The sequence below is a fragment of the Stenella coeruleoalba genome, assembly GCF_951394435.1.
Source record: "Stenella coeruleoalba genome assembly, chromosome: 1".
NCBI classification, from domain to species: domain Eukaryota; kingdom Metazoa; phylum Chordata; class Mammalia; order Artiodactyla; family Delphinidae; genus Stenella; species Stenella coeruleoalba.
Window position 1 is genome coordinate 81,076,178 of NC_137169.1, and position 13,723 is coordinate 81,089,900.

At 34.4% G+C, this 13,723-nt stretch overlaps 1 protein-coding gene across 10 annotated transcripts in view; it reads right to left on the reverse strand.

The window, feature by feature from the left end:
- EVI5 (ecotropic viral integration site 5) overlaps window positions 1-13,723 on the reverse strand; it is a 202,813-nt gene that overhangs the window by 84,357 nt on the left and 104,733 nt on the right. For 6 of the 10 annotated variants that reach the window (XM_079939218.1, XM_079939214.1, XM_079939213.1 and 3 more), the window contains 3 exons: window positions 12,609-12,662; window positions 10,735-10,767; window positions 10,034-10,180 (listed from right to left, as the gene is read on the reverse strand). In XM_079939218.1, coding sequence (XP_079795344.1) covers window positions 10,034-10,180; window positions 10,735-10,767; window positions 12,609-12,662 — 234 coding nt within the window. Of the gene's footprint in view, window positions 1-10,033; window positions 10,181-10,734; window positions 10,768-11,553; window positions 12,663-13,723 lie in introns of those variants that run through there. The other 4 variants (XM_079939217.1, XM_079939216.1, XM_079939215.1 and 1 more) reach the window with 3 other exon arrangements.

Sequence of the window (13,723 nt, forward strand, 5' to 3'; positions counted from 1 at the left end):
TCATAGTAAGAGAGAGAGATTGAAGGGGAAAAAGAGAAAAGTCTCTTTTACAGAGGAACATTAGCTAACAGTGCAGAAAAAAATGAGAAAATATGAAAATCTCAATTTTGGAAACCCAATCAGAGAATGCTAAAACCATAGGTAAAAGGTGAATAGAGGGCAAGATATTTATTTGGTACAGAAGTATTTCCCAACGTATTACTTAATCGTGGCAAAGAAGAAACCATACCTTTACAAGGGAAAGGCTGTGTGGTAACCAAACTTAACATGGTGATCAAACTCAGAATCATCACTAATAGTGGGAACTTACATTATGTGATTCCTGATTTAAAGCACAGCATCATCTATAATCTAAATGTTAAAAATGTTTAACTGAATCTAGTTTACAGGAAATATGACCCCATGAGAAAGGAATCAGACAAATCCAGGATATGAGACAAGACAACTTGGTTACATCTGTAAAAAGTCAATGTCACCCCTAAACTGGCTTTTGTTTTTCTATCTTTAGTCAGTCTAGACAGAGTTTTATCAACTTTATTGATGATTTATAAGAACGAGCATTTGATTTCACAGATTTTCTCTATTTTTGTTTTATACTGTTTTCAATTTCATTAATTTCTACTCTATTACTTGTTCCTTCTTGCTTTAGGTTGAATTTCCTCTTACATGTCTAGTTTCTTGAAGTAGAAGCTTAGATTGTTGGTTTGAGACTTATTTCCTTTCCTAATATAAGCATTCAATGCTATAGTATTTCCTCTAAGCACTGCTTTAGGCAGATCTCACAAATTTTGATAATGTTATGTCTTCATTTTCATTTAATTCAAAACACATTCTAATTTCCCTTGAGATGTTCTCTTTGACACAGGGGTAAAAATGTGTTGTTTAGTTTCCAAATATTTTAGGGATTTCCCAGATATCTGTTATTAATTTCTAACTGAATGCTGTTAGAGTCAAAGAAGATACTTCTTATGATTTCAGTTACTTTAAATTTGTCAAAATTTATTTTATGGTCCAGAATATCTTTATCTCCAGAAATATCTTTGTAAATGTTCCATATGTCCTTAAAAATAACATGTATTCTGTTATTAGGTGAAGTGTTCCATAAATGCCAACCAGGCCAAGCTGGTTGGTCTTTGATATCCATTCCATAATGATTTTCCACCTACTTGTTTCACCAATTACTGAGACTGGGGTATTAAAGACTCCAACTGTACCTGTGGATTTGTCCACGTCACTTTTCAGTTCTATCAGTTCAGCTTCATGCTCCCTTATCATTAGGAGCATACACATATTAGGAGACATATATTCCTAAATACATAACAATCCTAAGATTGTTATGTCTTCTTATGGAACTGACCATATTACCAACATGTAATGTACCTCTTTATTCCAAGAAGTCTGAAGTCTACTTTATCTGATATTAATACAGTCACTCCAGCTTTCTTTTGCTTAGTGTTTGCATGGTATTTCTTATTTATCTTTTTACATTTTTTTCTAGTTGTAATTTAGTATATTGAAGACCACCTTGATCCTTTTCACTGTAGGAGTGTCACCCTCATTAGCTATCATACTATCCACATTCCCAATATTCATATAATAGCCTACTTGGCCTCTGTCACTTCCAGCCCTTTTAAGTGAGACCATCTCAGATTCACTGAGATTCTGGGAACAACCTTATTCCTAAGTAGAAGGACATAAAAAAAATAAATAAAATATAAAAATATGTCTGCTCTACTCTGGCACATTAACAGAGATGGCCTATCCTAACACCACATCTTCCCAAATCACGTAAATCACAGCTATGGATAATAGCCTCCATGTTCAACACTTGCCCAAGCTGCTCTCTCATTAGCCCACTCAACTCCTGATAATCCAAATTCTTGTCTCTTTTATGTCTTAAACTCCCTTGCCTTGGGCTACAGTTCCTATAGGGTATTCATCTGACAACCTACTGTAAGTCACTTCTGTAGTTGCCAACCTTGACCTGCTCTGCGCTACTCCACATTGCATTCTCCTTTTAGTATCAATGCAACCACAATGCTGATTAAGACATGCCCAACTCCAGCCCTGAGGGCTCTTCCAGTCCTCTCAGCCTCTTCATACAAGCTAGCTCACTTGCTTCTGGTCCTACCCTGACCTCAACCAATGGGTTTCAGCACTGGGATGTTATATGTTCTCCCTTATTTCCACCTTCTACCACAATTACTCAAACTAAATGCGTCATTTCCTTGAGCCATATACCCTTCAGTTCTGTAGCCTTCTTCTTTAGACAATTAGGCAAAATTCAAATAACACTTTTAAATGAACAATTCAGTGGCATTTAGGATATTCTGAATGTTGTACAACCACAAATTTTTATCTAGCTCTAAAACACTTCCATCAGTCCACAGTAAAACCTCTTAAGCAGTTTCTCACCCTTTTCCCATTCAACCTTCTGGCAACCACCAACCTCTGTTCTGTTTCTATGGATTTATCTATTCTGGATATTTCATACAAATGGAATCATACAATATGTGATCTTTTGTGTCTGGCTTCTTTCACCTAGCTCAATGTTTTGGACATTCATCCATATTATTCATAGCATGCATCAGTACTTCATTCCTTCTTATGGCTGAATATTTCATTGTATGTATATACCACAATTTGCCTATCTATTCTTCTGCTGATGAACTTTTGGGCTATGTCCACTCTTTTGTGAATGATGTTGCCACAAACATGTGTACACATACTTGTCTGAACATCAGTTTTCCATTCTTTTGGGCATATATCTAGGAATTGAATTGTGGGTCATATGATAATCCTATGTTTAAACATTTGAGGAACCACCAGAGTGTTTTCCACAGTAGCTGACCATTTTATATTTCTACCAGCAGTATACAAGGGTTCCAATTTCTCCATCTCCTTGCCAACATTCCTTTTCGTTTTTACTTATTACAGATATCCTAGTGAGTGTGGAAACCTCATAGTGGTTTTGATCTGCATTTCTCTAAAGCCTAATGATGTTGAGCATCTTTTCATACGTTTGTTGATATTTGTATATTTCTTTGGAGAAAGGTCTATTCGAGTCTTCTGCTTACTTAAAAAAAAAGTTTTATTGAAGTACAATTGACATATAACATTATATTAGTTTTTAGGTATACAAACAACAAAACAAACAACAATGATTCAGTATTTGCATAGATCATGAAATGATCACCACAATGTCTAGTTAATATCCATCATCATAGGTAGTTACAATCTTTTTTCTCGAGATGAGAACTTGCAGTATCTACTCTTTAGCAACTTTCAAACAGGAAATACAGTTGCCTATTGTTAACTATAGTAACCATGCTGTACATTACATCCCCATGACTTATCTATAACTGGAAATTTCTACCTCTTGACCCCCTTAACCACAATTCACTCACCCTCCCATCTTTTGCAACCACCAATCCGTTCTCTGTATCTATGAGCTCGGTGGGGTTTGTTGTTTGTTTTTAGGTTCACATATAAGTGGGTCATGTGATATGTGCCTTCTCTATCTGACTTATTTCATTTTGCCCAGCATAATGCCCTCAAGGTCCACCCATGTTGTTGCAAATGGCAAGATTTCATTCTTTTTATTGGCTGAATAATATTCCAGCATGTGCACTATGTGTGTGTGTATTCATGTGTATCATTTTCTTTAACCATTCATCCACTGGTGGACACTTAGGCTGTTTCCATGTCTTGGTTATGGTAAGTAATACTGCAATTCTCTGCTCATTTTTAAATTGAGTTGTTTGCCTTTTTGTTGAAAGAGTTCTTTATATATTCTGGATGCTAAACACTTAAATATGTCAGTTTCAAATATTTTCAACTCTGCAGGTTGCCCTTTCATTTTCTGGATAATGTCCTTTGATGCCCAAAAGGTTTGATTTTGAAGTCCAATTTATCTGTTTCTCGGTTGTTGTTGTTGCTGTTGCTCATCCTTTTGGTGTCAAAGAATCCATATCTAAGAATCCACTGCCAAAAATCTAAGCTCATGAAAATTTATCCTTACGTGTTTTAAAACCATAAAGATCACTGATCCATTTTGAGTAATTTTTTTATGTGGTGTGTGGTAGGAGTCAAAGCTCATTTTTTCACATGGTGATGTCCTGTTTTTCAAGAACCATTTGTTGAAGAGAATATTCTTCCTTATCAAATGGTCTTGGTACCCTTGCTGAAAATCAGGTGGCCATACATGTATGGGTTTATTTCTGAACTCTCAATTTCTATTTCATTGATCTATATGTCTATCCTGTTGCCAGTACCACACTGTTTTGATTATTCTATCTTTGTAGTCAGTTTTCAAATTGGGAAATGTGAGTCCTCCAACTCTGTTCTTTTTCAAGATTGTTTACACTATTTAGGGCTCCCTGTAATCCCATATGAATTTCAGGATCAGCTTTCCCATTTCTGTAAAAGACTGACAGGGTTGATAGAATTAAATCTATACATCATATTAGGTAGTGTTGACATCTTAACAATATGAAGTCTTCCAATACATGAACATGAGATCTTTCCATTTACTTAAATTTCTTTATACCACTTCACACCTACTACTAGCTACTAGGATGGTTTTTAATAAAATCACAGTAAAGAAAAAAGAAAAGAAAAGAACAAGAGTTGTTGAGGATGTGGAGAAATTAATTGGAACGCTGTACACTGGTGGGAATGTAAAATGGTGCAGCAGCTGTGGAAAATAGTCTGCTGAGTCTCCAAAAAGTTAAACATGAAATTACCATTTGATCCAGCAACTCTGCTTCCAGGTATATACTCAAAAGAAGGGACTCAAACAGATATGTGTATGTTAATGATCACAGCAGTATTATTCATGACAGCCAAAAGGTAGAAACAACCCAAATGACCATAAACAGATGAGTGGATAAACAAAATATATACATACAATGGAATATTATTCAGCCACAATAAAAACTAAGGAAATTCTGATATTAATGCAATGCTACAACAAGGATGAGCCTTGAAAGCATTACGCTAAGCGAAATAAGTCAGACACAAAAGGACAAATATTGTATGATTCTTATATGAGTTACCTGGAAGAGGAAAATTCATAGAGACACAAAGTAGAATGGAGGTTACCAGGGGCAAAAAGGTGGAGGGGGGGAAGGAGAGTTATTTTTTAAAATGGGTACAAAGCTTCTGTTTGAGATGATGACAAAGTTCTAGAAATATAGTGGTTATTGTTGCAAAATATTATAAATGTACTTAGTGTCACTGAACTGTGAACTTAAATGGTAAATTTTATGTTGTGTCTATTTTACCACAGTAAAGAAAAAAAATTGCCAAGAAGAAAAAAATTGAGTGAATATGTTAAGTGAATGAAGCCAGACACAAAAGCCTCATACCTTACAATTCCATTTATATGAAATTCTAGAAAAGGCAAAACTACAGTGACAGAAAGCAGAGAGGCTGCTGGGATAGAGAGGTGAACTGCAAAGGGACATGAGAGAAATCATGGGGGGTGATGGAAATACTCTACATTTTGATTGTGATAGTGATGGTTATACAACTAATATCAAAACATATCAAACCATACATTTTAATTTGATGAATTCTATTACATGTAATTTATACCTTAATAAAGTTCATTTAAAATATCAAAAAGAGGGGCTTTCCTGGTGGCGCAGTGGTTGAGAGTCCGCCTGCCAATGCAGGGGACACGGGTTCGTGCCTGGTCCAGGAGGATCCCACATGCCGCGGAGCGGCTGGGCCCGTGAGCCATGGCCGCTGAGCCTGCGTGTCCGGAGCCTGTGCTCCGCAACGGGAGAGGCCGCAACAGTGAGACGCCTGTGTACCGCAAAAAAAAAAAAAAAAAAAAAAAAAAAATCAAAAAGAAAGACTTGAGGTGATCTAGCCTTATGTAATCATTTTACAGAAAAAAAGAAACCCAATCCTTGAGTATCCAAGGTCACAATGTTAGCAAAACAGGATTAGAATTCAGTTCTGTATATGAAATCCAAAGCTATTTATAGCATATAAAATGACACTACTGGCAGTAGAGGGTGGTGGTGGTGGTTGATTATACTGGTAATTCAATACCTCCTGCTGGAATAGACTTGAAACCCTTAGAGAATTCTGAAGACTTCATGTTGTTATATTGGAAGGCTGTAATCAAGACAATTAGCAATAGATGGTAACTTTCTAGCAGTAGTATGCTCACTACTTTGTGAAGAAACTACTCCATTTGTCAAAATTCCGATTGGTAAGATTTTGTATCTCTGGATCTTAAACACATTCTGCCCTCTGAAGCAATATCAAAAGAGACTAACCACTTTTCCATAAGATCACCTCACCTCTCAAATACTTTAAAATGACCATAACTGTGATGTTCTTATAAAAATCTTCTTTAGTACAGTCTAAAAATATCCAGGGATTCCACATCTTCCTATACTTGCCATAACACAGTCTGTAAACATTTCATATGAGTTTTGGTATTCAAACCAGATACAACACTACAAATTTTCTACAAGCTACTTAGAACTGAACTGGATTATTATACTTCTAGAAGACTATACTTGGGATAAGGAATGCAGGGAGTCTCATTATATTATTGGTAATTCCTGATCCGCTGTCAATTTCTCAATTTTGCTACATAAAGCATCACTAAGATATATCTTTAAGTTTTAAACTTAGAGGCAAGGCTATAGATTTACTTCTATGAAATAATCTTTTATTTAGTTTCTTATTCTGAATAGACTGTTTAAATATTTTAAAATCTTGACTCACCATTAACATGTTACCTACATTCCTAGGGGCTTCCCTGGTGGCGGAGTGGTTAAGAATCCATCTGCCAATGCAGGAGACAAGGGTTCGAGCCCTGGTCCGGGAAGATCCCACATGCCATGGAGCAACTAAGCCCATGAACCACAACTACTGAGCCTGTGCTCTACAGCCCGCGAGCCACAACTACTGAGCCCGCGTGTTACAACTACTGAAGCCCGTGCGCCTAGAACCCGTGCTCCGCAACAAGAGAAGACACTGCAATGAGAAGCCCGCACACCACAAGGAAGAGTAGCCCCTGCTCACCACAACTAGAGAAAGCCCATGCGCAGCAATGAAGACCCAATGCAGCCAAAAAAAATAAAATAAATAAAATAAACAAATTTATATATATAAAAAATATTACCTACATTCCTGAAATACTTCATGTAGGAGACAAAGACCTCTGACACCTCTTTACTTCAACATGAACAGCCATTTTGATATAGTTAGTCACCTATAAAGCCACTTAAGTTTACTATTTTCATCTGTATTTCTCTACCTTGCCAAGAATATCATGAGAGACGCTACCAACAACTTGTAAGAAATTTTTGTTTGTTATAGAAACAAAGTTAGTTTGTTATGACTTATGCATAGTAAATTAGCTTTTAGCAAGTAAAAGTTATCTAATTGTTCACAAACCAGATGTTCCAGGAATTTTTAATGAAGCATCAGCAAGGTCACTGATCCTCTTCTGAGGTATCTAACCACTATTACCTAACTGCAGTTGCCAACCTCAAAGCCTTTAGCATCTCTTATTTTCTAAAATCCTTTTTAAAAAATAATATTCCTGGGCTTCCCTGGTGGTGCAGTGGTTGAGAGTCCGTCTGCCGATGCAGGGGACACGGGTTCGTGCCCCGGTCTGCGAAGATCCCACATGCCGCGGAGCAGCTGGGCCCGTGAGCCACGGCCGCTGAGCCTGCGCATCCGGAGCCTGTGCTCAGCAACGGGAGAGGCCTCAGCAGTGAGAGGCCCGCATACCGCAAAAAAAAAAAAAAATAATATTCCTATGATCATCTTGCAAGTTACTTTAATATCTAATATCACTTTACTTTGAAACTAGAAATTTAATGAAAATTCTGTTACTTCACCTATTTTTGTGCATTACTGCTTTATATGTCTGCTTTACAGTTTATTTCAGTTTAGGAGAATGTCTGCTTAGTGAGGAAAAAAAAAAATGGAAGCAAAATCGAAGTAGAGATTTGATTTCTACTTGTTGTATCATAGCCCCACAATATGGGTCTATCTTGTCCTTTGAATTAGAGTACAAAGATTCTTTTTGTTACACTTAACTATTTTCAAAAGCTTCAGTTCATTCTGGCTGTTTTTGCTTGCCCACTTAGCTTTTTCATTATAAACCAACATTTTTTATCTTTGATACACATCTATACACAGGTCTTACTATATGAAAAACTATGCAAAGAAACTAATAATTTATGACTCCAATGTATTAAAGACTGTAGCTTATACTAAATGTAAATATAATACTTATCTTTTCCAATAACAAAATCACATTACACTGATAACTCAGTTCAGCTTAATTCTCAACATGACCCTCCAATTCTGCTTTTCCTATTTTTATGCTTTGATATTATTGACATTTCATACACAGGCAAAACGAAACCCATCTCTTTAGTACAGTCAGCCCTCCACAGCCACAGCTTCTGCATTTGCAGATTCCACCAACCGTGGATTGAAAATATTCAGGAAAAATAAAATCCAGAAAGTTCCAAAAAGCAAAATTCGAATTTGCCATACACAGACAACTATTTACCTAGCATTTACACAGTATTAGATATTATAAGTAACCTATAGATGACTTAAAGTATATGGGAGGCAGCATGAAGCACTAATGTAGTAGAGACTACAGCAACAATGTGTGTGAATATGAATTTTTAAATATTTAACATACAATATAAATGTTTATAATGAAATATTCATATACCAAAATAGCAATTCCAAGATTTAAAGGGAAAAAATACACAATCTCAATTTGTTTCACATTGTGCTACTCTTGTATATATGTTCAAAGCTATACTTCAAGAATTTTCATTATAAAAACATATTTACTAAGTGCAAAAAATTTTAAAAAAAGTATGTGGGAGGATATATGCAGATTAAATGCAAATACTATGCCATTTTACAAAAGGGACTTGAGTATACAAGAATTTTGGTATCCTCAGGGGTCCGGGAACCAGTCCCCCACAGATAACAAGGGATGAATGTATTCTCTTACCACTCTGCTATTCATTTTTTGTAACCATATTCAATTAACATTAATAGGAAAAATTTTATGTTATTTTTTTTTCAAATACCAATTTCTTTTTGCTTTTAGTTTTCTGCTTTTCATACTCAGATGATAATGTTTCTTAGTTTTTCTGAATAAAAATAACATCCAACCTTGAAGTCATTCTATTTGCCTTTCAGACCTATATAGAATTCTAGGTTTACCACAACTTTTTCCACCTGTTACAATCCAACTCCTACTTGAAAACAGAAAACTGAAACAAGAAATAATATCTTTTCAAAGATAAACAGCTGGCTTTCTTTTTAACTCTCATATTCTTTATTAATATCACACTTGTCTGAATTTGCCAATGGAAAATAATATCTAAGTTACAAAAGATACCTGAGGATAGCTGTACAATCAGAAGCTGTTTAGTACTCTCAGTTAACATAATATTTTAAAAGTCCATTTTTTTCATTTTCACAACTTCTCTCTTCTTGAAAAAAATGTAAGCATATAACTGAACCTAATTTAATGTCTTGATGTAAGAAGACTATAGTATTTCACAAGATATAAATCACCATATTATCAAAGACTTAAATGAGATAGTTACATATTTTCTACATGTTGGGTAGTATCTCGTGTACACAATTAACAAAAACTATCAGAAGATTTAATAATTACCCATGGAAAAATATCTTTTGTAAATAAACAGATTTCTAAAACCTAAAAAGCAGGTCTGACATACATCACTTATTTGCTGTGACTTAAAATATAATGTAAGGAAAGAAAACATTACCTAATTCTAACAAAACTGTGTAGACAGAAAAAAAAATGTTAGAACAAGGAGTCTTTAGGCCACAATAAGACCTGTAAATATTACAGAACTTAAAATTGATTAAGAATTCAATTAAAGTAGAAAACAAAATTGTTTAAAACAAGAGCACACAAGTTGTGCTTTAAAAAAAAAGTTTAAAGGAAGGGGATGAGAAAGGTGAGAAAAACCACTACCAGACTCCTTACCCATTGCTGTTGGTGCTGGAGCTTCCTGATGGTATTTTCAGCTTGCTCCAGTTTAGCACTGGCCTCATCACTCTGCTGTTTGATGTTGGCCAACTCCCGTTTTATGAGGTAGTTTTCCTCAGCCTCCTGGGCTCTTGTCACTTGTCCCTTAGGACATAATTTTTTTTTGTGTAAAGCAATTTAGGATAGATTCAAGAAAGACTGCCTTTGTGAGGTTTAGTTACTTACTTTGACATGTTAAAAAAAAAAAAAAAGATCACCTCAGAGAACAGAACAGCCTGAGTAATTATTAGCCAGCAGCTCATTATTGCTCCAGCAAATTTTGGGAAACCAAATGAAAAATTCATCTGATAATCTTAAGAACAATTCTTCTTTCAGTCAATAAAAATTCAATTCATGCAATATTATTGTACATGCAGGACTAATGTTTTCAATGAATAGTGGTTAATTTCGCAGAATCCACTGATTGCCATTTTGGAATAAACTTTAAAATAAGGTTAGCTCTAAAACGTGCAAAAGATGGGTTTATTTTAATAAAGATAACACACTATTATCAAAAATTAAGTTTACACCCATAGATACCACCCCAAAAATTATTTCTAGATAAATGCATGTAAAATTGCATGCATTAAAATATGAATTTCTAGGTTTAGGACTTTCCTTAGATGTTAGAGAAAATGCTTAAAAAAAAAAAACTATACCTGTATCAATCTATCTGCCAAGGAAGCACTTTCCTACAAAAGGAAAAATTCAGATAGAAATATAAGAGAAAGAAACAAAATAAAGGTGATAAAATTAGGAATAAGAAGAAACAACGCATACCCAAATTCCACCTACGTTTCACTGTAATTAAGATGGACATTTAGATTTTAAAACTATTTTTTATTGCATGTGTTTCTATTCTTAAAAAAGTATATATCAAAATAAGGATAAACTGCAGAAAATCATGTGCTTCTAGAAGAGATCATTCCAAGAGAGTTTTCATTATTTGGGACAAGCTAATATCTTCTTTTTAAAGCATACTTTAAGTATTTTTAGCGTCAGCCATATTGTCAAATCATTTATATGAAAAGGAGAAGGAATTTGAGTAAGCAATATCACTTATGAAGTGTGACAGCAATTTGTGCAACAGCAACTTCCAAAGAAGCAAAGCAAGGAAAATATGACAAATGAAATTAATGAGCTCAACCATAATAAACTCTAGCAATTACTGAGTAAGTAAACATTTCAGTTACAGACTTTAATTGCTATCTAAGTATTTACAGAATTCTAAGTGCTAAAGAACACACCTAGGCCATCTAAGCCAGTAAAAAGGTACTTAATTTTCTAGAAGCAAAATCCAAACTTAACTCTTTCAGACAGCACCTTTATTATTCTTAAGGTTCAATGAAATAAAAATGCTTTCTCTGTGAAAATGTCTTACTCCAAAGATAAAAGACCACCTAGGAAGATGTACATTTTACTATAAACTGAGTGTTTAGTGGAAAAAATATATATCGATAAAATCAAAATGACTTAAAAACAATTAAGCTCAACCTTTTTGCAGTCACCAAAAAAGCAGAATTATCTTCAAACTCTAATAAGATGAAAGAAATATATCCTTAATATAATGTACCTGCAATTATCATATAACAAAAATATACATGTAACAAAGATCCTGTCCTTCTGCCATGCTATTTAATATGAAACCATCAATACTTCCAAACAAAAGATAAACATGCAAATAATCTATATCTTCATTCATTTAATTCCTAAATATTGACCTGTAGACTTTCAGGGAAGATTTTAAGATACTTGGCAATATCATGAGGACTATTTTTTAAACTACTAACTTTCATTTTTGGTAAAAAGAAACAAAAAAAAAAACCCAAAACAGTTTGTGAATTCAGATGTTTCTCCTTTAATAAACCAAAACTCTTAGGCTATACTTCTATTACTTAATACATTCTTATAGCATCAGGAACAAGACTACGAAAGACACTACATCAAAAGCACAATAAGAAAAATAATGCAAGATTGACATATTTACCCAGTTATTTTATATGAAACAGAGGAAGAGGTAACAAGCGGTATCAAAATAATTCTAAGAACCAAAAGTTTAGTCACAATTCCTGTGTTGAAAATCAACAAACATCATGGTGAATTTTTACATAAGAAATCAGTCAGTCATTTTGACTAAACTTAAAGCAATCCTAGGCCTTAAAGAAATCACTGCCACATTTAATATATGGCTCGACAGGGCAACATTTGAAATTCATCTTTAAAATACTACACAGAATGGATCCTCAATTAGGTTACCCCTAAAGAACATACTTTTCAGAGATTATGTAACAAAAACAAATGACATCACTATGTTACTCTAATAATCTCAGTTTGAAACTTTAACCTTAAGAGTTCAAGGACTAGTAATGATCAATTTTTATTGACAAGTTATTTAGTTAAGTAGTAAGCTATGCAAGCTAAGCAGTCAATACCACAACTTCAGAGACATGTGCCAGATTTCTTGAGCCTTTATTTAAAATAGAAAAATTATTGTGCATTCAACTGAAGTTTACATAAGTAGCAATTTACTTACTTTTTCTAATGTTTCAATGTGCTGTTTTAATAGTCTATTTTCTGTGCGTAACCTCTGCAGAAAAAGAAAACAAACAAAGGTTTGCTTGCAACATTCCTGAGAAGGAAAAATGACAGTCGATAAAATGTACCACCTTTTATAAGTAGGAAAGAGTCCAAGAAATGGCTACATTATCATCTGTGAAATTCTTAAAGGCTCAGAGTAAGAAATGCATGGCAAAGGAAGAAACGACCACATTCATCATTCCAGCTGTGACTGAATTTTAAATATAAGCTAGAATACATACAAAATAACCCCTTCCTTTTCTGTACCTAGCATAATGACTCATAATCAGTATTTTCTTTTTCTTTTTTTCCTGGCTGCGCCTCACCACTTGCAGGATCTTAGTTCCCCGACCAGGGATTGAACCCAAGCCCTCGGCAGTGAAAGCGCAGAGTCCTAACCACTGGACCGCCAAGGAATTCCCAGTATTTTCTTATACGTCTTAATATCCCTATTAGATAGAAAAGATTCTAACTCATTTATCTCCTACAAAGACTACACAAATAATATTCAAATGTCTATCAAATAAACAAGAAACCTGAAAAATGCATGTTCGTAGGATAAATATCAAATTGTCAGTTTAGAACTAGATCAGCCTCCATTTATGTGTTATATATGCCAAGTTGCAAAGTTCCATTCTGAAAATACGAAGAATGAGTTATTTTCATTGAATGAATTATTTATCATGAGTTGTTTTCAATTTAAGAAAATTACTAGCATTTTCTTGTAGTTAAAAGAGTAAAACCAGATTAAAAAAAAAAAAAAACTTCACCTAATTGCTCAATGCCCAACTCCCAAAACCCTGTCAAATTACTGCTATTAAGTATTAAATCTAAAACACCCTACATTATAAACTGGTGCAGCCACTATGTAAAACAGTATGGCGGTTCTCAAAAAAACTAAAAATTGAGCTGCCATATGATCTAGCAATCCCACTCCTGGGCATATATCAAGACAAAACTATGATTTGAAAAGATACACACACGCCTTTGTTCATAGCAGCACTATTTACAATAGCCAAGACATGGAAACAACCAAGATGCCCATCGATAGATGAATGGATAAAGAAGATG